At 36.1% G+C, this 25,791-nt stretch overlaps 3 protein-coding genes across 3 annotated transcripts; 1 reads left to right on the forward strand and 2 right to left on the reverse strand.

Annotated features, from left to right (window-relative positions):
- Positions 1-10,552: 10,552 nt before the first annotated feature.
- On the reverse strand, positions 10,553-12,296 carry LOC104246397 (H/ACA ribonucleoprotein complex subunit 3-like protein). Its single transcript, XM_009802210.2, has 4 exons — positions 12,214-12,296; positions 12,058-12,128; positions 10,993-11,035; positions 10,553-10,832 (listed from the first exon to the last, which is right to left on the reverse strand). The coding sequence occupies exons 2-4, from the start codon at positions 12,109-12,111 to the stop codon at positions 10,735-10,737; spliced, it is 195 nt and encodes a 64-aa protein (XP_009800512.1). The 5' UTR covers positions 12,112-12,128; positions 12,214-12,296; the 3' UTR covers positions 10,553-10,734.
- Positions 12,297-12,336: 40 nt separating this feature from the next.
- On the forward strand, positions 12,337-15,859 carry LOC104246390 (uncharacterized protein At1g03900-like). The gene is made up of 3 exons (XM_009802203.2): positions 12,337-12,945; positions 13,794-14,069; positions 15,569-15,859. Exons 1-3 carry the CDS (start codon positions 12,454-12,456, stop codon positions 15,635-15,637), a joined length of 837 nt encoding a protein of 278 aa, XP_009800505.1. The 5' UTR covers positions 12,337-12,453; the 3' UTR covers positions 15,638-15,859.
- A 1,212-nt stretch (positions 15,860-17,071) lies between these two features.
- LOC104246383 (protein CHROMATIN REMODELING 8) lies at positions 17,072-25,505 on the reverse strand. The gene is made up of 8 exons (XM_009802191.2): positions 24,980-25,505; positions 24,494-24,601; positions 23,807-24,358; positions 23,229-23,637; positions 20,547-21,390; positions 19,504-20,113; positions 18,500-18,949; positions 17,072-18,095 (listed from the first exon to the last, which is right to left on the reverse strand). Exons 2-8 carry the CDS (start codon positions 24,584-24,586, stop codon positions 17,415-17,417), a joined length of 3,639 nt encoding a protein of 1,212 aa, XP_009800493.1. The 5' UTR covers positions 24,587-24,601; positions 24,980-25,505; the 3' UTR covers positions 17,072-17,414.
- Positions 25,506-25,791: the final 286 nt, after the last annotated feature.

Consider the following 25,791-nt stretch of genomic DNA (forward strand, 5'->3'; position numbering starts at 1 on the left):
TTTCTCCTTTTGGTTTTCCATCGGGTATCCGTTATCCGTATTGGAGCCTGACTATATCCGGATTCGCGCCGCGTAGGACCCCATTCGGAGGAAAGCGCTCCCTACCAAGGATTTTTCCGTACCCAGAGCTCAAACCCGAGACCTCTGGTTAAGGGAAGAGCAGTCTCATCCACTGCACCACATCCTAAAAAAAGAATGAAACTTAAATCATTTATATCTGAGATGACTTTCGATAAAGACAAAAACACTAAATAATTCAATGTTTTCACTTTTAGGATTTGCATTTTTCTCATTTATTATGTTTGTTTCTCGGAAGATAATTTTTTCTTCTACATATTTGCTTTCCGTTAATCTTTATGCATGTTTATTTCTCTCTTGATGTGTGAATCAATCTTCTTCGAATTCCACATATAAAGATATAAAAATTAAAAAAAAAAAAAAAAAAAACTAAAGACCTTCAACAAAAGAATATATCGAAACTACATTAATTAGATCACATAGTATTATACTAAGGTTCACGTAAGTTGAACTATAGATGTTCAATATCGGATCTACAAGTACATTAATTAAATCAAATCAGTTCTTCAGTTCTACTTATATAATTACCTACTGTATATGGTTTGTTTGTACTTCATTATTCGGCTTCTTTTGTTCTATATATAGTAGTTTGCACTGTCTTAAACTTGTCTTATTTTTTCATTAATTTTGCATCTAATTTTAGGATGACTCTGTGTTTTCAGATGCACCAGTAATCCATTTATCATAATTAGGCGATTAAATACATTATTAATCTCGAAATTCAACTTTTAATTACTCTCGAAATTCAACTTTTAATTACTCTCGATAGAGTATATCCTGCAACATATATATGTGTAATAAGAGAGAATATGGACTGTACATATTGGAAGTAGAGAATTATCTCCATTACAGCAAGTTATCTCACGAGAGTGACTGGAGAATAGGTGTCTGCAAATACCCAACAAACAATTTCCAGATGAAAAAATAGTAGGCACCTAGATCCCCATTCATTCACGTGATTAGAGTTTAAGTTATATAAATAGATAAAAGATTTTAATATACTAGTGTAATTTAATATGTTATAGGAGGTTATTAAACTACTTTTCAAGATTATTATATCAGACTTTAAAGCGGTGGTTAGATCGGTCATGATGTATGGGGCTGAGCGTTGGCCTGTAAAGAACTCACATATCCAAAAGATGAAAGTAGCAGAAATGAGGATGTCGAGGTGGATGTGCGGGCACACTAGGATTGACAAGATTAAAAATGATGATATTCGGGAGAAGGTGCACGTGGCTCCCATTGATGACAAGATGCGGGAAGCGAGGCTCAGATGGTTCGGACATGTACAGAGGAGAAGCCCAGATGCTCCAGTAAGGAGGTGTGAGCGATTGGTTGTGGAGGGCACGAGAAGAGGTAGAGGGCGGCCTAAGAAGTATTGAGAAAAAAGTGATCAGGCAGGATATGGTGAGGCTTCAGATTTCCGAGGTCATGACACTTGATAGGAAGTTGTGGAGGTCGAGTATTACGATTGTAAGCTAGGAGGTAGTTAGGGGTGTCAATGGTTCGGTTCGGCCGGTTATTTTATAACATTTGTACCATACCAATTTTTCGGTTATTCTATTATGTATAACCAAAATTAAACTTTCCGAAACCATCCCAATTATGTCGGTTTCTCTTCGGTATCGGTACGGCTCGGTTAATTCGGTAATTTTTTTGAATGTGATGTAAAACTCACTAGTAGAAGTAAAATGCAATAACATACGTACTTTTATAGGACTTAGCAAAGCTCTTTACATATTTTTACAATTTAAAAGGTGATGAATTAAGAAAAGAGATAATACATAAATTGCCCATCAAACTTATTCGGAAAAATCATTTACACACCTTAACTTTACGGGCGACCTATGTCCCCCCTATTCTTGTTTGGGGTGAATTTAATACCCCATTGGTAACACTTAGTCAGTCTTGTGATGGGATGTGTAGTACACGCGCACCACATGTCAAAAGCTGCTTTATTTTTTTCCACTTATTTAATTACTTTTTTATTTAACTCTTTTTTTTCCATGTCATCTTCATCACTACCTACACCACCATGGAACCAGCTCTAAACCACCTTGAAAAGCTGCAAAAACAGAAAGAAAACCCAAAAATAGTATCCATGTCTTCATACTTCAAAGTCATGTAAATTCGCCACCAAATGACCGCTATTTTCGCTCCTTTTAACCACTGAAAATCAGCTGGCAAAACAGCCCAAAACAGAGCTCAACCCCCCCCCCCCCAACTAACCCCTAAAAGTAGCACCTAAAACTTACCCCAAAATACCTCAAAATCCACCCCAAAATCGTAGCAAAATCAGCTGCGAAAACCAGAAAAGAGCTGCGAAAATCAGCTCCAAGACACCCCCAAATTCCAGCAGTTAAAATCACTCTAAAATCACTGAAAATTGCAGCAAATTCCAGCCCCGAAACCTCCCCAAAATCTGCTGAAATCAACCTTCAAAACCACCAATTTACAGCTCCAAAACACCTTAAAATCAGTCCAAAAAATAAGCTCTTGGTTGTGAGATATTTTGTCTTCTTTCTTTTTAATTCTTTGTCGTAGGATTATATTGATGGAATATGGCGAATGAAACACATTAGTGGAAACAGAGGCTCAACAAGAAAAAAAAGAGAAGCAAAAAATAAAACATGACTTAGTTTCAAGAAATGAGGAGGAAGATGGTGACACTGGTGTGCTAAAATGAAGAAAGAGAAAACGAAACGAAAAAGAAAAGAAAATGAATAAGAAAAGAGAAAAAATTAGTATTGAGTTTAATTAGTTAGAGTATCCAATAGGAAAGTGACACCTGGACAATTAAATTAGTTTAAAGCTTCTTCTTTTTTTACCTCACGCGCATTAACGAAATGAGCTACACTTTTCATGTCAGGTCATCACTCAATGGGGTATTAAATTTAGTATAGATAAGAATAGTGGGGTGTTAGAACACCCGTAAAGTTTAAGTGTGCAATGATTTTTGCTGACAAGTTTAATGGGTACTTTATGCATTTTCCCTTAAGAAAACATGAAAGATGGCAAGTGTATAGATCCATCAACTATTCTACAACTACGTACAAAAAAGAAACTAAGCAAATACAATAAAAATATAAATTACACGAGTAGAAAGATATTAACCAAGCAAACACTCAAGAATAAAGTTTATAGAAGATTAAATATTCAAAAAGAAAAATCCAAATCATACAAAATGAAACATATTCAATACATTGTAATTTGCTACTCATAATCGCTACAATACCTTATGTCTTGCTAGTGAATATGCTGAAAATAATTTAGGTTTAATAGAAATAGCATAATAGGTTTGGGAATTAATATTTTGAGTTTAATTACTTGTTAGCTTATAATTATTTCATAATTTCAAGGCCCAAGAAAAAATCCAGTGCTTTATTATTTTTAAACTTAATATATAAATATATTTTTTATATTTTAAATTTATTTGGTACGATTCGGTATTTTTTCGGTTTATTTTCATAAAATAAAAGCCTACCTTAATTATTGGTACAGTTATAGATTTAGATAAAAAAACTTACGGTTTTATTAAAAGAAATCTAAAATCGGTTCGGTACGGTACGGTTCGATCGGTTTAATCGGTTTCTAAATATCCATTGACACCCCTAGAGGTAGTTGAGTCTTGTGTTACCTTGTACTGTTGTGAGCCTAGTCTTGTAGGGTTTTTGTCTGAAATAGCTAGGGGCATTGTCGTGTCTTACTATTTTCTCTTTTCGGTGTAGGACCTATTTACTAGCCATTATTTTTGTTTTGCATTTTTTCTTCTGCATTTCATGTTTCTATTTTTTCTATGATCTCTGTGGTGAAACTAATATTCTCTACTTTTTGTTTTTTTTATTATCTTGAGCCGAGGGTCTTCCGGAAACAGCCTCTTTACTCCTTCGGGGTAGGGGCAAGGTCTGCGTATATACTATCCTCTCCTAACCTCACTTGTGGGATTTTACTGGATTGTTGTTGTTATTGTCATATCAGACTTTATTATATGTTGTTGTAGGTCAACTTAAACCTGAGCAAAAAAAATTACGTCTGAGTGCACAGAACATAAATTCATGTATTAGTATATTCTGATTAAACAAATTCCATGGACATGCAGGATGCCATGACTTCCCCTATATGGCTGTATAGTTCAATGAAGTAATTTTGGCAAACGATTATCATTTATCCGCGGCGGCCACCATCACAACCAGCAGTTGGACAACTGTTATATATATAGTTGCTCACTAATTAAGCTGGCTGATTAGTATCTGTCTACTTCTTCACTGAAAGGTGCCAGAATAGATGACTAAAGACATTTAGATGCATATATAAGCTAAGGGAAAACAACGTGTAGCATAATTGACTACACAGTCCAGTGAGCAGAAATATCTATATCTATATTATTATAAAAGCACGAATATTTTACGCACGACAAAAATATTCTTAAAATATTAATCGACTTTTATACCCTTAAGTATTTTGTCAAAAAGATAGTTCTATAATGGATAAAATAGTAATATCTAATACTCCTAATTTGCCTAATATTTAGGTATTTGATACCAACTAATGATGGAATTTTCTTAAAATTAGTAATCGTATGTAAAGTTCTAATACGATACTAATTCCACCGGGAGAACGTAGTAGAATCCAACATGCTTTTAGAATTTCAAACACATAACAATACAAAAATTTAATTGAAGAAAAGCTTTGGTAGAAACAAAACAAAACGAAACACTCGCAAGCCGAGTTTGAAAAAAATTCAGCAACTTCAATTTTTTAAAGAAAATTTTATAGAAGAAGACGTTTCCAAAATTAAAACTGTTAAAGAAATATAATTGAAATAGGTGTACGAAATTAAAAATATTACAAAGTAACTCTCCGGCATTTGCTCGCTACTCTATTTATCTAACCTGTAGTTACAAGACTTATCATACCCTTTAATCTTTCAACTTTATTCTTAGAAGGATGGACCTAATTGAGAAACAGTCTTTAGGTTTTACCATAAAAAACCATACACATGAGCGAGAGATATTTATTTATATAGATTTTAGTTCATCTTTTCTTAAACCATTGCAGGACATTTAATTTTATAAAAAATAATATATAATTAAGACCAACCTAAAAAAACTTAGATTTTAATATCATAGCTGAACGATTAAAAAAAGGAAAGAGAAAAGATAATAGTGATCAATTAATTATATGAGAGTATGAATGCTAACACGTTTAAATTAATTGCAAGGCCAACATCATTGATATATTCAAAGATCAAAAATTTTACCTCCTTCATATTGTTAAGAGACACAACATGAAGCAAATTCTTATGGTTCAGTTTAATTTGTCAAATCTTCTCATGTGCAGGAAAATCTTTCTTGTACATTTTTTCTCATATATGTAACTAGAAAGGTAATAGTGATATAAAATGGATTGGGTAAAAATAACGTCTTTAATATCATATGTTGCATGAGATTAACACTTTTGTGGTAACAAGTATATTCAAATATTTTACATTAACTATTAGGCCCGCTTATTATTACGTGTGAAGCACGTATATAGAGACTAGTTATTATAAAAGTATGAATATTATAATGTCGGTTTACAAAAATAACCTTATAATATTGAGTATAATAACTCATAATAACAGGATATAACCGGAATTTTAGATATAAGCCTTATAATTCTATTAGTTTTAGGATATAATATTATACGTTGGGAATCCTACATGATTACCTTTAGGAATCCTAATAGTGTAATTACTTTCCGGCTGTCTAATTCATATAAAATTGAACAAGTAAATATCTTTAGTCATGTAATCCTATTACTTTTAGTATATACTTCTTAAACATTTCTATTACTAATTTAATTTGAGAATGTATTATATTGTCCAAATTCATTTAGAAAAAAGAGAGCATATATTATTATAAAAGCATAAATACAATATTAATATATCAAAATAGCCCTAAATTATTATACGAAAGAACTCATAGGAAGAGGATATAACTACATTAACCTATATTTCGGACTACAATACCTTCTATGCTAATTTTTACTAATATTTAAGATTTTTAAAGTTAATAAATTTTGTCTATTAAATTATTATTAAAAATATATAGGAAGGTTTAGTAAAATCAATTTCATAAGAATCCTCCGTATTGGCAATACATTACCACTCCATAATGTCCAATACCAAGAAAAATAAAAGTAATATTAAATGGACCACATAAAATATTGAAATTGAGAAAAAAATACCCCTACAATAATATATTTTTATACTATATTTGAACTATTTTCCTACTCAAATAATATTTTTTTATCAATTTTTGTGTAATATCTTAAAATACCCAATTATTAAACAACAACTAAGAAAATACAGATGTTAAATGTGTAAGAAAGAGAAAAAAATTGATGGTAAGAGTCAATACCACTAATGATTCTACAAACATAAAGATCTAAAAGTAAAATACCATATAAATCTTTTACTTTTTGAAAATAAAATTTATGGTGGATAAAATTATAATTAAGATTAAATATTCAAAACAAGAGATGAACTAATATTAAGATCTGAATCAACATAGGATAAATTATATTTTAGGTTAAAACCAAATATTAAATCTTTTAATTAATTATTTAGCAAGAGAATTCAATTCAATTATTTTTTTACAATCATTGTATGAGTAAAATTCTTATTCAAGTTAAAAAAAATCTTAGGGTACATAAATTTATTCCATAAAAAGAGCGTTAGAACACAAAGTACAAAAGTTAGTATATTATTAAAAATCAAACAAGTGTCTGAGAAAGCACAATCAAAGTTAAATCCTAAACAAGAACAAGCTTTCAAGACTATATTATAAAGAGTTGACTCTGCTATAACGGAATTATTCTTTGTAGATGCCTCCGGCAGAATCTAAAATAATATATTCATGTCATGCGTTACTTGTAAATATCATATCAAGAGGCATGACACTATTAGCAGTAATAGCAAGTGATGTACCAACAACGATTTTATTATGAGGCCACCCACTTTAGATTTAATATACCTCTTCAAACAACTTAAATAATCATCACAAATATATTAAAGCAGAGCAATGATGCTTAATCTATAAGGAAAGCAAAATTGATAATATGGGATGAAACACTTATGGCTAAGTGTCAAACGATCGAAATGATTTTCCGGAGTTCTAGAGATATATTGGATATTAATGAACCATTTGGTGTTAATGATTTGGGATGTGATTTATGTTAAGTATTACCAGTAGTTCCAAAATCGACAAAAGCAGAGACTGTAAAAGCTAGCTTGTCAAAGTTATACTTCTAGCCTCAAATGAAAAGATTCAACTGACAAGCAATATAAATTAAGAACAGATCCAGTATTCAATGTCTTCTTGCTTTGTGTCAGAAATAAAGAAGAGTATACAATAAAAGATGATTTGGTTCATCCTGAACAATTGGTTATCAATTTTAATGGTAATGGCAGTGCATTTAATAATAAAAATATTTCTGTCATTAGATTAAAACTCAATTTGCGCAAATCGCATGATAGAATTAAAAAGATATCTTAGCTAGCATAAATGATTGATCAACTAAATAAAAGATTGATTGAAAAGTTTATAGAAAAAACAAAATATTTTTCTATTCTTGACTCAGCTAAAAATGATACTAATAATTATTACTAAAAAGAATATTTAAATACTTTAATACCAAATGGCCTTCTACCATACATGATTATTACTTTTACGTATGTTAGTGTCGCCGTTTATAGAATAGACTAAGCTAAACTTGATATTCCATTGTATATAGGTTGATTTTGAAGAAAAATATGCCCGTCATGCTACTGAAAAACTTAGATACGCCGAATAAATTATGTAATAGCACACAAATAATATAAAAAAGTTTTGACAATAACGTCATACATGTAAAAATTATGATACTGGTCAATGTACTTCTAAGTATATTCTTATCCCTGAATTTAACTTTCGTCTCTTGAAATTAAGGAATATCTTTTTAAATTTGTGTGAAAATAATTTTTAGTATGTTTATATTTTGCAAATATAATAAATAAAGCCCAAGGACAAACATCCTAAATATTGGATTATATTTACTGTAATATATTTTCTTGCACGAACAACTGTATGTTTCACTTTCAAGAGAGATATCAAGATCGACAACAAGAGTTTTGGTTAAGGCAGAACAACCAAAGCATTGGGAGGAAACATACACAAAAAAATATTGTCCACAAAGAAGTGTTCGTTAAGATGTCATCATATTAAATATTTTTAAACTATAATACATAATTATCCAGCTAACATGACAAAATTTATCATTTGTGTAAGTTTTGATGATGTCCTTTTATTTTTAAATTCATGTATTATGCTAATGTAATAATATTTTTCAGCATTTAGACGATTGTATTATTATTATACATAAAATTTCTCTTATTAGTTAAATTTATTACTCCTTCATATAAATAAATGTTTAAATCATCACGTGCCAATATTAACGTGCAACGCACGTTCATATATACTAGTTAGGAAAAAAGCAGCATGGTCCAGATCATAGTTTCAATAAATTAAGCAGTAAGGAATCAAACTAGTGATCATTTAGTGAGTGCTACACGAAATGTACTACCATATAGATTAGGAATAGAATGTTGTCTATCATTAATTTTCAACTTCAACAAAGGAAACAAACCGAAACAATCCACAGTTAATTAATCCCAGCTGGATTTTCAGTCCGTTATATATAGATTATATACTGATTATGCATGATAATCATGCCGGTTTGGTTTTGGAATCGATACATGATGATGGTCGGTTTCTGCAACCAACTCCTTTTCCCTCTTCAAACACATGCATTTACCAGCCCTTTTTTGGCTAGTTCGCAAGTTGCAACAAAAACAAACTCACTTTCCTCTTTTCACAAATGTCATTTTGCTACCTTTTTATTTTTCTTGAACTGATTTGTCACTTGGTTTTTGGCTGATACCTTTCACTTTTCAAAGTCTGCGTTTATCCCCTTTTTTTGTTAGTTTTATAGTTTTCACTTTTCAAGTATTCTGGAAAATAAAATTAGCAGTAAATGTATGTTTTAATCTATTATCTTCAACAAATAGTATTCAAAACTGATTTTTCTCATAACCAAATCAAATATGTCGTTTTCCAAGAGCCGAACACAGAACCAAATCACTCAAAAATAGAGCCAGATTAAAATGTCACTTAGTCGTCGGACACATGAACATTTCCTAACATCCAACACAGGGTCGGTAACAAGTAACAACAATGGAAACCCTTTGGTACACTATGCTGAGAGCCACCATGTTGACTATTACAGTATAGTTGGGGTTGGGACTCATCGAGCTCAGTGGTTAAGTGAGAGCAGTCTTTATACAAATACATGTTATGGTTTGGTGTAAATATATAATGTGCATGAATTTTTACCATTTTCAACTTGTTGATGGCTGAAAATGAGTGTAAGGGAAGGAGGTGGTTAAGAATCGGGTTAGCTGGTTGGTGGTTAGAATAATGGTTAAATGGACCCAATTTCCCCTCTCCGTATCTCCTCTTCTCATTGTCTTCCTTCACTATGATGTCTTGAGAATGCCATTGTTTCCAGTTTAGTATATAAGCCCATTTCACGTGGATGTGCAGGCATACTGGGATGGATAAGATTAGGAATGATGATATTCGAGAGAGGGTATATGTGGCTCCCATTGATGATAAGATGCGGGAAGCGCAACTCAGATGGTTCGGGCATGTTAAGAGGAGAAGCCCAGATGCTCCGGTAAGGAGGTGCGAACGACTGGTTGTGGAGGACACGAGAAGAGGTAAAGGGCGGCCTAAGAAGTATTGAGGGAGGTGATCAGGCAGAATATGGCGAGCCTTCAAATTTCCGAGGACATGGCACTTGATAGGAACATTCGGAGGTCTGAGTATTAGGGTTGTAGGTTAAGAGGTAGTTGGGTCTTGCCTTATGTCATAACTTTGTGGGATTAGTTTGGCAGGGACACTATTTCGTTTTTGTTGTGTATCTTTCTTCTTGATTTCATGTTATTCCTATTTTTCTTATTATTTCTGTGGTGTTATTAATTTTGTCTTCTTTTGTCTTTTTATCTTTTTGTCCTCTTGAGCTAAGGGTCTTTCGGAAACAGCCTCTGTACTCTTTCGGAGTAGTGTTAAGGTCTGCGCACACACTACCCTCCCCAGACCCCACTAGTGGGATTTCACTGGGTCGTTGTTGTATATAAGCCCATTTCAGCTTTAATTTGTGTTGACCATTAGAGAACATTACAATGACTCTGCTATTGTCTTCTCCATTCTTTTCCTTATATGACTATCTAATTTAGATTGAATAGATCAAATTCGATATACCCTTTGGCTCCTCTCAAACTGTATAATTATGGAACCCCATAATTAGAGTTGGAAGACACTTTTTCACCTTGTAATTAGCAACATCACCAAAACAACAAACATTGATTGTTCTAAATATAAATAAACAAAGATGAATTGCATGCAGATTCATTCACCATTTCGACAATTAAACCAAAAAACCATCAACAAGAGATGAGGTTTGAATTGCTGCCATGCAATTTGAGTTACAATACATGATGAGTCACGTCAACAACGGCAAGACAGAGAAACATAATAACCATGAGTAGAAAGCAATACGCAATAGCAAAAACTTCTAGTACTTTTGAGGTGGCTTTTGGGTTGGAAGCAAACCAAAGCGCTTCTTCAGAAGCACTCTTTGCCTTGAATATTTATCATCGGGTGAAAAGCGGGCTGCAAAGAACATAATCCAGGAAATATCAATAACAACAAAAAAGAACTGGTCGATTGTCTGTATCTTAAAATGTAATACCTGTTAAAAAGAAAAGTCACAAATGCCTGTAGTTTGAACTGAAGTGCCAGCATAGATACAGAAAGAGAGGGACAGGTTTACCTGGGTGAGCGGATTCTGTGGCCAAACCCAGTGGTGACTCTTTCTACAAATTATATAAAGTAAAAGAAGTCAGGCCTATGAACATACTGAGAAAGTACAAGCGAAAAATTTCTTTGATAGATTGCCACAATCAAAATGAGTAATAGCAGGCCAAGAAAGAGCATAAAGTGGGGCAGAGGCTCTGTTATGCCAACTGAAAATTTCCAGCTTGTTAAATTCCAGTTCATGAATCATGAGTGTCAAAATGTTCAATGTATGCTACGGGTTACACTGAACCAAAACAGTCATTTATCATGCAAATCATAAACTATCACCAAAAGTTATCAATGCTGTCAAGCAAATCTCCCTAATCAGTATCTGGTTTCCCTGAACCAAATTTATCAAAGCATAAAGCTTTTGCAGGATGTCATCCAATCAAGATGACTGTTTCAGACAGAATACAGTTTAAATAAATAGAATTTAGGAACAGGTTAAACTTTTATTTTCTCTCGCTGCACTATAGCTACATTCAAGCACTACTTGTTCTATTATGTAAACCTGGAAGCAAAGTTCCATTTAAGAACGTCAGATGAGCTTAACTTAGTTGTAAACATGAATCCAAACTCAAATACCGATCCCAGACAAATGCCCAAATCTGTTAGTTCCATTGTTATTCTTCCACTATCATGATTTCTCTACAAAACCGTTAGTTCCACCAATGCCGACAAAGATAATGTAGATATATTCTTACCAATTTTTTTTATATAACAGTTACTGGATCTCAAATAATCAGTTATGTCATTAATTGGGTGTGCCATGATTTTGTGCTAATACTTAATACATTAAAGAATTTTGACTGAAAAGACATGGTAAGCTGACATGTTCCGATAGCGTCCCCTTTCAAAACATGACAAAGCTTTGTTCAAGTCCAATACAAACGAAAAACGGAGTTTCCCTATCATAAAATGAGTAAAGGGAGATGGAAAAAGCTCGCAAACCTCCTATGAAACTGTCAAATTGTGAAGCATAAAGAAAAACAGAGTACTCATTAAGACTAGTAAAAATGATTTTGCAGAAGAGAAATACCTTAGTGGTGTAAACTTTGTCACCATTCTCATTGATGTAAAACTGGAGATACATCCTCGCTAAATTTTCACCTGTTTACAGACAACAACAGTAAACAAGAAACCTCGGCAAACAAATACTGCAAAAAAGTTGTAGTACTAAAACCCTAGCAAGTACCTGAGCTGCTTCGCCGGTTAATGGAGCTAATAATTGACACAGAACAGTCCTTAGGGTTTCTTATAAAGAACGCGGAAAAATCAGGGACTTAAAAGGAATAATGAAAAATAAATGAGGGCAAATAAGTAATTGAACTCAGTCCAACACGTCTCTCCTACCAAACGTCACCTTCCTTCTTCACTCCAAAAATTCTGAACTCAAACGCCTGAGAAAAACTGAAGCTCTTTGATCTACAAAGCAATGTCGTTTGAAGAAGACGAAGAGTCGTTTGAGCACACGCTCCTGGTGGTGCGTGAGGTGTCCGTTTACAAAATCCCACCACGTCCGACGAGTGGTGGTTACAAGTGCGGCGAATGGCTACAATCCGACAAGATCTGGACGGGTCGGCTCCGGGTCGTATCGTGCAAGGAACGATGCGAGATCCAACTCGAGGATCCGAACTCCGGCGAGCTGTTCGCGGCGTGTTTCGTGCCGCCGGGACAGAGAGAGAGCTCGGTTGAATCGGTGCTCGACTCGTCGAGGTACTTCGTGTTGAAGATCGAGGATGGGAGAGGGAAGCACGCGTTCATCGGGCTAGGGTTTAATGAAAGGAATGAAGCATTCGATTTTAATGTGGCTTTGTCTGATCATGACAAGTATGTGAAGAGAGAGAATGACAAGGAAGTTGGAGATGGTGAGGCTGGTGATGATAATCACATTGATATTCATCCTGCTGTTAATCACCGATTAAAGGTATTCTAACTTCGTCTGTAATAATTAAATTTTCTTTTCAGTTTGGTGATTCAGTTGCTTAAGAAGGATAATTGAGTAGTAACTTAACCTAAATCGTATGCATTTGAGCTATAATCGTTTTCTGGAAGTTTGTGAATAAGTGATTTTCTGATAATTAGCAAGGAATATCAGTCATTCTGCTAATCTGGATTCATTGAACTTAGAATTGCTTAGATGCTTTTGATTAATGTGTTTGTAATTGAATGAAAGGCGGGGTTTAGAGATATAGCTAAGTAGGATTTGAAAGGCAGTATACAGCTTAACTTGGAGTTGAGCTAATATAGGATGAATCTGAGCAGCTTGCGCTGAGGCAAACGATAAGATGAGCTTAATTGTGCAAATCTAGTATGCTTCACGCATCTATTTGTTAACTTAGAGCCTTGGAGATTCTTTTTACCATGACTACACCTTTTCTTTTTGCTAGTGTTTGGGAGCATAAAATTACTTGGTCTGTTTGATTCTTAATCGGTCGTATTCATCTTATTGGGTGTTTGTTTTTTAGTAGTTCTAAGTACTGGTACAAGGAAAACTATGATGTTATGTGGATGCCTGCCGTATAATTTGTTTCATTGAATTGGTTTTCTTGTTATGCTCTTCATTTCTCCAGTTCCTTGATCTTCTCGGTCGGATTTAATGTTGCTAGCTCTGTCCCAGTATTTGATATAGCAATATGTTCATGTCAAGATTAATGATTTGTGTCAATACTTGCGTTTAGAAGTAATTATAGTAGTAGTTGTTGTCATCATTGGATTATCCTGATAACAATCTTTGCTATTTAAGGGAATAACTTTTGGTAGTTTGGTGTCTAGGAAGGTGAAACAATCCGGATAAGTGTGAAGAACAAACCATCTAGTGGGACAGGCATGCTTTCGGCTGTGGGATTGGCGGCTGGAACTACAGGAGCTGTGAAAAAAACTCCAGCACTTGCACCTCCGCCCAGTGGAGGTAACAAGATTAGGTCTCCTCTTCCACCCCCTCCAAATGATCCAGCTACTGCTCGGAAGACTTCTACCTCTCCCAGTATTGCTCTAAAGGAAAACACCAAGCATTCCACTGATCCGCTTTCAGATCTCACTGAAATTGAGGTACTTTCTTATCAACCTGTTCAATGCTCCTTGTGAAGGTCGCTCTTTGCATATTACTAAACCTTAAGTCCCAAGCCTTTGTTAGTGCACCTTCAGTCAAGAAGTAATAGCTAACAAGGACTTTGATCAACAAAACATCCTAACAGACCTTTGATATTTTTTTATCCACTTGGTTTTACTATTGTTGCCTGATGTGCTTCTGCAAATATTGATGACAAATCTTATCATAAGTGTTGGAATTAAAAGGTATCTTCTGTGTGCTAATTTTACAAAAGAGTTTATTGAAGATACCTATGGAACATAGGTTGCTCTATCCAAAAACAACAAAAAATATGTTGTCTCAATTATTGATTGGAACAACAACAACAATGACCCAGTAAAATTCCATAAGTGGGGTCTGGGGAGGGTAGTGTGTACGCAGACCTTACCTCTACCCTGAGAGGGTAGAGAGGATGTTTCCGATAGACCCTCGGCTCAAGAAGACGAAAAGAGACAATATATCAGTACTATCAACAAAAACCATAGAAATAATAACATCACAAGAACCAGTAAATAAGACTCGGCACTATGAAAACGGAAGAGTAGTGAATACAATATTGACCATTAGCAGTCTAAGACAAAATCCTATCAGCCTAGCCTCACACTGGTACGTGTTAGAAATATGCATGACTACCTCATAACCTATAACCTTAATGCTCGACCTCCACAGCTTCCTATCGAGAGTCATGTCCTCGGAGATCTGAAGACTTGCCATATCCCACCTAGTCACATCTCCTCAATATTTCTTAGGCCACCTTCTACCTCTCCCCGTACCCACCAATGCCAACCGCGCGCACCTCCTTACCAAGGCAGCTGGGCTTCTCCTTTGTACGTGCCCGAACCATCTGAGTCTCGCTTCCGCATCTTGCCATCCATGGGAGTCACGCCCATCTTCTCCCAAATATCTTTAGTCTTAATCTTATCCATCATAGTGTGCCCGCACATCCACCTCAACATCCTCATTTCTGCTACTTTCATCTTCTGGATATGTGAGTTCTTAACTGGCTAACACTCAGCCTCATACAACATGGCCGGTCTAACCACCGCTCTATAAAACCAATTGTTGATTGGAACATAAGGTTCAATGGTTATATGGTTTCTAAACCTATAGCGTTGGGAAAAATTTTATTGTGTGTTTCACACACCTGACACTAGTTGTGTGAGTCCTCTTTTTTGTCTCACAACTTTGTGGTCCCAGAATTTTGTGGACCCAAATGTGTAAGATATGGGTCCACAAATGTATGAGATAAATATAAGTCTCAACTAATGTCAATTGTGTGAGGCACACCATAAAATCACTAGCTTTATGGTATGTCAGTTTTGATTTATATAACCTTATGATCCATGTGATATCTGCTTTTTACCTATTTACTATGACTGCGGCACTGCGCTATGAGAGATTATTTGATGTTAAAATGAGCAAGTCTTCTAATAGCAAATATCCTTATTGGCATCTACAGAGGAGCCTGCCTTCAGCCACGGGATCCGGATCAAGTAAAACCACAGCAGCTGGATGGGCAGCATTTTAATTTTGTGTATTAAATATGGCTGACATGTATGATCGCTGTTGTATTACCATAGAAAAATAGATCGAGATTCAGAAAATGGAAGAGAAATTTCATGGTGGTTTTTTCCCTCACATTTTGGAAGATAATTGCAATGGAATATGTTAATGTACTTGCTTGACATCTGAATTAAGTCTCTGTATTACATGCAATAAGGAAAATATCTTATTTTACCGTTTACACAAACGTCTGTCGAGCTTTCCCGAAGTAACATATTTCTTGCAGTGACATGATTTTCAGAACGTAGTGTTTATGTATTACAAACAATATAAGACTTCAAGTCCGAGATGCTTTTTATTTGTTGTGTTTATTTCTTTCTTTTATAACTCAGTGGCGGCATAATTCGAAATCGGTGGAGAAGAGAGGAGAGAATAGAACTGTTAAAACTCGAATAGATTTAGGGTTTAGGAGCAAACCGATTAACTTTTGACATATATTAAGGACTATTTCTGTTAAGTGGTTTTTATATCAAGGACCAAAATAATCCAACCCCCGTACATTAAGGATGATTTTGATCATTTTCTCGAGCTGGCATTTTAGTGCAAAATAGCTACACCTACTCTTTGTAAAATTTGTCTTCCATCTGTACGTCTGTCAATCAGTGCCACAAAAGTACAAAAACTACAAATGTGTCAAACAAATAATGAAAACTACGATAGGTTGTTATGGTTCTGCTAAGACAACATAAGTGCAATGTGAAATGATTACTATTTCTTTCGAACCATAAGAAAATTAAGTTACTCGATCATTAAATATAAATAAAATTTGGATTTTAAAGTTTTCGAAAGATGTTCCTCAAGAAAACTGTGGATTTATAGTGTATGTATAAGAACCTCCACCTTCATATTTTTCTTTGTTGTCCTCATTTGGGATCTACAGGTGTTCCCAGCTTTCCTATTGGGTACCCCCATAGAACAAATTTCCCAAATTCCTCAAATTTCATTTCCTCTTTCTTTTTTTTTCTTTTTTTGGGTGAATGACTAGACGATGTTGTTCCTCTGCTAACTGTCTATTAACTTGCACCCAATGTACTGATCCATAGAACTTCAACAAAACAATAAAAAGTTGAATTCTATAGCACTCTCAAGGAAGAAATTGTTCCTTCACAGGCTTTAAGTAACTGAAATGCTTCCAAACCTCTTACAGGTAATAACTAAATTTTCTGACTTTGCTCGATCATCCAAAGTTCAACCATATCAATTGCAACCAAATAAAAGTCGACCTGCTAAAATACCAGCTCAACGGCAGCAAAAGTTACGTGTTACAAGTTAAAAGAATAACAAGCATTAAGTCCATTGGTTAGGTTAGTCAGGCAATGCAAGCATGAACCTCCATAGTGCCTCAAATGCATACAGCAGTCTAATGAAACGAGTAGCTACTGTGTAAGACAAATCAAAAGAAAAAAAATTCTTGCACAGCTTCATTTCTGGAGCACCAACTATTCCCTGTTACAAAGAAAAATCAATGATTTATGGGAAGCAAAAAAATGACCCAACTATGTACACTGCACATAGGTCCAACCACCTAGAGTGCTATACTGACCAAAGATGCTGAGAACGAAAAAGGAAAGTCTCTCAGCCTAATGAACAACCCTGACCCCAGAAGGAATGACAAACTTTTAACTGCAAAATGAACTTTGAATCATTTGAGATGTTTCTAGCTTATATGGTATCTCATTTCTGAAAAAGCGCAAAAGTGGAGTTTACGGATCATATGTTAGAACTAGGAAGACTGGAAGAGGCTACTGATCCTGATATTCAGGCTTTAACACCCAAAAAGATCCACTAGGGTTTTTATCCAGAGTCGCTATTTCCTTCAAAAGATTCTTGAACAGTGGCAGATCCTTTGATGGTACCCGGTCCCTGAAATGATCTACAATGCTAGCTGAATTGGTTTTCCCACCTCTCTGTTGTATAAACGTGCAGATCTGGCGAACCAACACCTCTGGCTGAACTACGTAGCTGCTAGATGCACTCCGATGCCCACTATTTAGAGAACCTGCTCTGCCGTTTGAGGTTGAAGCCGACATACCAAACTGATGCACAAGTCCATCACTAACGGCTTTCTCTTGGTTCCCCCTAATCCTAGCCAATAACTCCGCTGAAGATAATGCTTTTCCAGCAGATGCCCCAGCAGCAAAAGCATTTGCCCTACTAGCAGAGTCATTCAGTGATTCTTCAGATGACTTACTGGTTAATTGAGGATTAACAGTAGAACCAAATTTCCTTTTAACAGATGATGGCCCCCCAGCAGCTCCTGATTTGCCAGTCCAAGTTGGCACTGCTACATTTTCTCGACTTCGAAGCATTCTTGACTGTCGCAGTGCTTCTGCAGCTCTCTGAGCTACTTGGGATGCCTGCTCCTCTAGCTTCAACTTCTCTTCATCATGAGCATTCATGATAGCATCATGATTCATCGCACTCTGGCAAAACACAAAAGATAAATAAGGCAAGTAAAACAAAGAAATGACTGAAATAAAGGTAAGAAATGGAATATAATAAACATAGCAAAATTTAACTCAAAAACTGGCTTAACATGACGTTGAAATAGAAATTGGTGTACCTAATTTTTAAATCAAATCCAAACCCACAAGATAACTGATTAAAGAACCCCAACCCCCTCCCACAACAAACACAAAAAAAAACACCCCAAACCAAACCCAAAAAAAAAAAAAAAACAGAAAATAAGGTCAAAAAATCTAAAGCATTTGCACACGGTGATCAACTTGATCTAATGAGCATCAACAGCAGACAGTGACATCTGGACTGGGGGTGGCTGGGAATACGAAGCCTACTGTGCATTGACTAGCCAAAATAGAGGGCTTACATGGATCCCATGAGCATCAAAAAGACTCCGCAGGATGCTTGCTTCTCCATCTAACTCTCCATTGCTGTTACCATCTCCCGCTTTTCCCTTGGTTTTTGAGTTATTGCCCCCGCCAATATTGGAATCATCATCCTTTTCTGCCGTTGCTTTAAAAGATTGTTTGTCTTGATTACCTGGGACCCCAACAATGTTCACATCTTCAGATACCTGGCTGAAAATGCTAGATGTTTCTGTAGATCCCCCATTTTCATCATCATTTAATGTAAATAGGTCCTTCATATCTCTTGCTTTGAAAAATCTTCTTTGCTGTGGGTTCTTCAATATTTTGTTGGTAAGAAAGTGCTTGTAAATCTGTCGATGATACACCTTCTCCTCTATGGTTCCTCGGGTAATCAATCGATACACTGTAACATCCTTTTTTTGACCAATTCGCCAAGCACGCTCCCGGGCCTGTCCTATGTAAAGGGGTCCCAATTAAACACGTTGAGCAAATATCAATTAATTACTTAGACATCCACATTATCCAGAAAAAATTACTTAGACGTGCACCTTAGCTCAATAGAACTCAATACACCTCTCCTCTCCTTGTGTGTGTGTGTGTGTGTGTGTGTGTGTGTGTGTGTGTGTGTGAGAAACAGTAAGACTGATGACAGCTTTAAGTTGTTCTTTACTTGTACCTCAGATCTTCAACAGAAGGTAGACGCTTAATAGGGGACCAGGTATTGTTAATTCAACATTTTCAAAATTTCTCATATATATATATATAGTTTTTACCCTATAATTTCCAGGAGATTCTCTTGCATGTAGAGAATGACTCCATTGCCAGACCAAGTTTCACCAGAAACTTAATAGAATGAAATTTGCTAAGCACCATTAGTCAAGGGGCTAAAGTATCAGAAGCAATAATTGGATTCCAACAACACAAAACAGCGTGTTCTTGAAAGACCAAGAATCTAATTCTCTTCATGATTGGAAAATCAATAAGAGGATAAGAGTAGAAGTACCTGCATGTCAGTTGATGGGTTCCAGTCAGGATCAAAAATGATTACTCTGTTAGCTCCTGTCAAGTTTGTCCCCAGACCACCAACTTTTGTTGTCAAGATGAAGATGAAAATATCATCTGTATTGTTAAATTCATCTATCAAAGCCATCCTCTGCTTTACAGGAGTGACACCATCCATTCGCCTATAATTGTACTCACAAGTAACGAGAAATCTCTCAAAAATATCAAGCATCTGTTGAGTTTGAGAAAAAAGGAGAACACGGTGCCCCTGTTCTTTCCATACCTTAAGCACTTCTGCAACAACTTTCATTTTCCCACTGCGTTCAGGATTTCCATAGTCTGGATCTCTACAGGAGTGTTCTCTCTCGAGAAGATCGGGATGGTTGCAAATTTTCCGCATTACATCAATTCCATACAGAGAATTCCTGTTCCCATCAAAGATCTGTTCAACCTCAGAGCTAGCAAGAAAAGCTCGGTAAACAGATCGCTGCTCTGGTGTGAGGCTGCAGAAGAGGACATGCTCAGTTTTCTTAGTGAGATGAGCGTTGACATCAGCTTTCATCCGCCGGAGGAGGTAAGGCATGATTAAGTCACGCAACACCACAGCGCATCTGCATATCAACAGAGCAAAGCCACATAACGAACCAAAAACTCAATGCCACATCCCCTATGAGGACCACCCCAGATCTCTCAAGGGTCCAACATGTGCCAATTAAACCAGGGTTAGCAATAAATTTAGAAGATTACAAGCACTACAAGTTCTAATCAGTATTTTCCCATTTTTAGCTTTCTTTTAGTTTACTTCTGCCCTCTCAAGAGCCGAGGCAAGGGGGACAATCAGTTGTCATGGACTACTACAGATTTCCTTCTTCTTCATTTCCATAAGTTCATCTAGAATTATATATAATAACATGAATAAAAATAGGAAAAAAATACAAAACATAGATAGTCCCTTTGCCTCCGACTCAGATGATAACCAAATATCAAAAGGAGAAAGTAACTACAGAAACCTACATAAACTCTACTGTGGGATAAAACGCCAACCTGTAAGCTGTGGAAACTTGCAAGGGTGTTGCATTAGCATACCCCCCAACAGATATGGGAACAGCAAATTCAGCCTCAAACACAGGTAGAACTCCCAACTTTCCAGGGAAGACAAAATCAAACAATGACCACAGTTCACTCAGCTTGTTTTGAATTGGGGCCCCTGTCATTATGATACGGTGAACAGTCTGGAGCTGCTTGCATACAAGAGTAACTTCAGCATTTGGATTCCGAATTCGATGTCCTTCATCTAACACTGCATAACCCCATTCGATGTCAAGTAATTTCTCTCCTAATATACGGAGTTGCTCATAAGTAGTGATCAATAGTCCAGAATTTGATCTTACAACACGAGCTATCACAGGATCCCATTTTTTGGAAGTCCTCGAAGATGTGTTTCCTTCAGTCTCACTGTCAAGCAGATCTTCGCTTTCATAGTCACTTTCAGAATCTGCTTGCTTCTTTTTACTTGATAGATCATGAGCTGAATCATGTAATATCTCCACGTGGAAGCTGGGATACCATTTTTTAGCTTCCCTCTTCCATTGCCTCAAAAGAGTGACTGGACAAATTATAATGCTTGGCTTATACATATTGCTAAAATGCAGTGATCCGAGAAAAGATAAAACCTGTACGGTTTTACCAAGACCCATCTCATCTCCAATTATCCCACCAGCTCTTTGACAGTGAAGTTCCCACAGCCACTGTACACCAACCTTCTGATAGTCAAAAAGACTGTTAAAGATAGCTTCCGGGATTCTGAATCCACCTTCAAGTGCCACAAAAGGAGGTTCTACATCTTCAATATCCCCTTGGTTGTCCTCATGACTGGAGGTATTGACATCTTCAGCAGATAAAGAGAGCTTAGTACCTTATATATATATATGATGTTCATATGTGAATATTACAAACCCCCCCCCCTCCCCCACCCCGAAAAAGATCTTTCTGCTTGGACACCAAAACATTTGAGAAAGCATATAGCAAAATACAGAAAGATTCCAAACTTAAGGCCTAAATATTTGACATCTAAACTGGAATTAAGAGATAGAGTTTCTATCAAGCTCACCTATCATTGTACTTAGACGACTACATCAGACTTAACAAAAATTAGTCAAAAACATGAAACCGATATGAGTTCTTGCGATGGACCATGTAAGCTTATCTATCCTACCTTGTCACTAGAATAAACAGACTACATGCTGTTGGCACCTATAGGCAAAGGTTAACTAACAGATCGGCACTATGAAGTTATTCATGTCGGGAGGAAAATATATCAGGAGCAAACAAAACCAAATACTTATACAGGAAGGGAGGGAGAATATATCACGAAATAGCAATCTGTTTGCAATTTATTAACAATATCAGTACACACATACTGATAATATATTTTGTGATAATCAACCCAATTGTGCACATAAGTCCGGAACTCGGAGAGTACAGGTAGCATAAAACCGAAAGAATCGACCTAACCAAGATTTTCGGTTTTTGTGTCGGTTTTGGTTTATTCAGTCGGTTCAGGATTAATTTTTCATAACTTCAGTTCGGTGGCTGGTTTCAAGCTTTAGATTTTTAAAAGTTCACGGGTTTTTGAGAACTTTTCAAGTCTTCTCTTTAGCTGCTCAGCCTTCGAAATATCAAATTGTATTCAGCCTTCCATCGATCCTCTAAGTTTTCTCTTCCTGAGGTTACAATATTTCCTGATCAACTACAATTCTTCTTCCATTAACAAGTAAACCTTAATTCTCTCAAGCTTTAGAAGATGAAGCTTGCACTTCTACTCTTCCTCCCTGTCACCATCTAAAGTTGCCGCCAAGAAGTTCACAGTCTTCAGACTTCAGCCCACGAAATAATAAATCGCCTTTGCTGGTGACTCTCTACCCTTCCGGGGTAGGGGTAAGGTCGCATACACTCTACCCTCCCCAGACCCCACTAGTGGGATTTTGCTCCTCCAGTCCATGTAAGATACTTATGGCTTGGCATCTGAGTAAGCGGCTCTGCTCGATATTATGTTCTGAAGCAGCCCAGCCTTCGAGATCTGTACTCTCTCCTCTCGACCTATAGATTTCAAAGTCACTGCTTTCTTATCATTTTTCTACGTATTTTGTTCTATGTTGTTTAGTTGATTGTATTTGTTTATTGATTTTATCTTGAGAATGTATGGAATTTTGTTTATTAATTTGTGAGGTGGTGTTTTAAGTGTTATTATGATCCTTCTTCCTTAAATCAATTTGCCAACTAGCTTATGCCCTTGAAATAAAACCGTCATTGCTGACCAGCTTATGCCCTTGAAATAAAACCGTCATAAACCACAGCAGGCTAAAATAGTCATCCGCTACCTAGCGACTAGTATCAAAGTGGACTTACTAAAACCAAAAAAAAAAAGTTCCTAACTGATAAGGCCCAAACCGTAAAACAGAACCGATATAAACCAAACCAAACTCTACAGACCAAACCGACCCGAATTAATTTCAGTTCCATTTCAGTTTTCCACTTCTAAAAACCGAAGTGATCGAACGCCCACCCCTATCAGAGAGTATCCCTCCCTCCCACTTAAATACCACGGTTTAATCAATGATAAGGTTCGAGCTCGTGACACGTGCCTAACCCACACTTCACACATTGCGTCCTACCGAATAAACCAAATCCCTAGGTGCATAGCAAAAATCATGTGTATAAAGATACCTGATCCTTCGTTCTGTCTTTGCTCCCGAGATGCCAACTTTCTCCACTTCTTGCTAGGTAATGGTCTTTTCTTCTTTCTAGTACCATCTCCATTCTTCTCTGGTGTAGTCTCTAATGATTGAGGGATTTTAAGGGGTTTCCTTAGTCTTTGGAAAGGGTGGGTTGGTGCCTCAAGTTTTGGTAATGAAGCAGAATCAAGCAACTTGGTGGTTGGACGAGCTTGAGCTGCCTGTGAAATTGACTGGACAGCCTTGGCTATACTGGTGGAAGCCAGGTCATTGTCATTACTGTTTATATCAGCTGCAGTACTTTGTCTGCCAAAAGACTCCGAATCTTGAACCCGGCGTTCAAAGCCTTTGAGCTGGTGGAAGGGGGTTAACATTCCTTTCCTTACCAGTGCATCTCTTTCCTACAACAGAGAAAATATGTAGTTAGCTTGAGAGCTCTTATGTTAAGGTACGATAATAGATGCTTACGTTGCACAAAGTATTACTTATTATTGTACAAACATAAATGCAAACATGTAGCTTCCACCTTACAAAATCTTTTCAATTTACAGTTCGTAAAAAACCACATACTGTTTCAACAAATCCAGAAGATGCTGCAGTTAACACTGCATCAAAATCATCATCATCATCCAACAATGTCGTCTTCCGTCGTTTGCTCTTCTTGTTGCTTGATTTCTGAACTTCCTTCACCTTTCTTTTGAATTCAGGTTGATCCTTAACAAGATCTCGTATCAATGCATCAGACGAAGTATCATCAGTAAAATCCGAAAGTTCTTTCTTAAGTTGAGCCTTCGTCTTGAGGAGACTTCTTAGACGATCATCAGCTAAAGCATGTTGAAGGTTTGAATCGTCCAGAGGTGCCTGAATAACGCTTTGCTCACTCTCTGTCTGCTTTGCCTCGCTGCTACCATCAGTATCTGGGACTTCCTCCTCATGTCTTCTGAAGCGCTCCAAGTGTTCAAAACCACTCTTAATCGCATCTATTTCTACTTCTACTGCTCTCAGTTTATTATACAAATCTAATTTCTTATCCTGTCCTTCTTCGTTGCCTTTCTTTCTTTCCACTATCTCTTCTTCAGCACTCCCCATAGCTTCATTGCTCTCCCCAGGGTGCCTTGTTGCCTGCCAATATATGAAAAAGGTCCATCTCCATTAAGTTACTAGATTGCATAGCATTAGCATATTACGAAACTATGCAAAACTCCTACTGCCAAATGATTTACAGAGAAACAGCATTACCAACTCTGCAGAACAAACCTTTTCCAAGATGTCATGCTCAATATCTTCAGGATTTGCAGAGGTCACACCCAAACTGCTGAGTAAAATCTTATCTTCCTCCTCTTCTTCCATTTCTCCTTTTTCTGTCTACAAATGAAAAGGACAAAAGATCATCTTTCAGCAATACAATTCTCATTCCAGATATTCAAGAGTCTAGTGCATTGTGCATACCATATGCCCCCTTATTTGTTAGTTATACAAATGTTATGACATGCTTAAGACCACAAAGTTCCAAAATAATGTCATACCATATTCAAGACCACAAGTCTCAAAGGCAGTTCTTTGATTATTAACCTCTGTGCCAAGTCACATTACCTCACATAAATTGAAACAAAGAGGGTAGTATTTTTCGTTTTCTCCATTTGAAAACAAAATAAGATACATGTGAAGGTACCAGAAGAATACATTGTGAATAAAGTATATTTGACCTCGTTATTAGCTAATTGCTGGTGAAAGTCCACTTACCAAATTAACTAGGAGCAGTCACACCGCGAAACTCCCTTTACAAAGTCCTGAGCTCGTTTGATTGATAAACATTATCCACATTAGTGTGACCAAATGATAGCCGGTAACACTGTTTGTTTTAACACCATTAATCAAATAATAATACGAAAAATTCAGCTACGCTACTCTGAAAATTGAAATCATAGGGCCTGAATAGTCAAAATACTTCTAGACTTTGCTCCAATGACACTGTGCTAGAGAAACCGATTGGAGTCTCGCAAATCACGATCGAGAGATTTCTCCTTTCGGTTTGAAGAATTGATAAAAGCGACACAAAACAAAACCCTAACTTGGGGACTGGAGAAATGAAAGTCGTTTGCTTTTTTTCTCGTCAAAATCGTTGGCTTTTCAATGCGCGGCGCGCTTTTATGTCAGAGCGTGATGCTTCGATAGGCGACCGCCATTTTCGGTTCTTGGATTCGGGGGATCCATTTTAATTGTCTGCCAAACGGGTCCTTGTTCTCCAAGTTACGTGCCTTCACCTTGGCCAATGGCGTTATTTAATTTCCGGGGTTCTATATGGGCAACAATACCCTACTTTTTTAGCATTCAAAAATGAAAAATTCAATAGCTGTTTATACAATATTCGATTGAACTTTTTTTTTAAAAAAAAAAAAAATTGAAGTTAAATTTAACAAAAAGAGTATTTATATTTTTATTAGTGAAAATTATTATATTATTTAAAATAATATTCGAACTATTTATAATTTTATCTATATTAATAACAAATGCTTATGGCTAACCTATTATTTGTAATACTAAATTTTGCTACT

This window comes from Nicotiana sylvestris, chromosome 9, assembly GCF_000393655.2.
Source record: "Nicotiana sylvestris chromosome 9, ASM39365v2, whole genome shotgun sequence".
NCBI classification, from domain to species: domain Eukaryota; kingdom Viridiplantae; phylum Streptophyta; class Magnoliopsida; order Solanales; family Solanaceae; genus Nicotiana; species Nicotiana sylvestris.

What these genes read in the sequence shown, in the direction of transcription:
- LOC104246390 (XM_009802203.2), top strand. Translation starts at nt 12,454, where the DNA reads ATGTCGTTTGAAGAAGACGAAGAGTCGTTTGAGCACACGCTCCTGGTG. An exon ending in CTGTTAATCACCGATTAAAG is followed by an intron (nt 12,946 to 13,793) that starts GTATTCTAACTT and finishes TTTGGTGTCTAG; the next exon opens with GAAGGTGAAACAATCCGGAT. An exon ending in CAGATCTCACTGAAATTGAG is followed by an intron (nt 14,070 to 15,568) that starts GTACTTTCTTAT and finishes TGGCATCTACAG; the next exon opens with AGGAGCCTGCCTTCAGCCAC.
- LOC104246383 (XM_009802191.2), bottom strand. Translation starts at nt 24,586, where the DNA reads ATGGAAGAAGAGGAGGAAGATAAGATTTTACTCAGCAGTTTGGGTGTG. An exon ending in AAGACAGAACGAAGGATCAG is followed by an intron (nt 21,391 to 23,228) that starts GTATCTTTATAC and finishes TATCTGCTGAAG; the next exon opens with ATGTCAATACCTCCAGTCAT. An exon ending in TTGATGCTCATGGGATCCAT is followed by an intron (nt 18,096 to 18,499) that starts GTAAGCCCTCTA and finishes GTGTTTTGCCAG; the next exon opens with AGTGCGATGAATCATGATGC.
- LOC104246397 (XM_009802210.2), bottom strand. Translation starts at nt 12,111, where the DNA reads ATGTATCTCCAGTTTTACATCAATGAGAATGGTGACAAAGTTTACACC. An exon ending in ACAAAGTTTACACCACTAAG is followed by an intron (nt 11,036 to 12,057) that starts GTATTTCTCTTC and finishes TATAATTTGTAG; the next exon opens with AAAGAGTCACCACTGGGTTT. An exon ending in CACAGAATCCGCTCACCCAG is followed by an intron (nt 10,833 to 10,992) that starts GTAAACCTGTCC and finishes TGTTCTTTGCAG; the next exon opens with CCCGCTTTTCACCCGATGAT.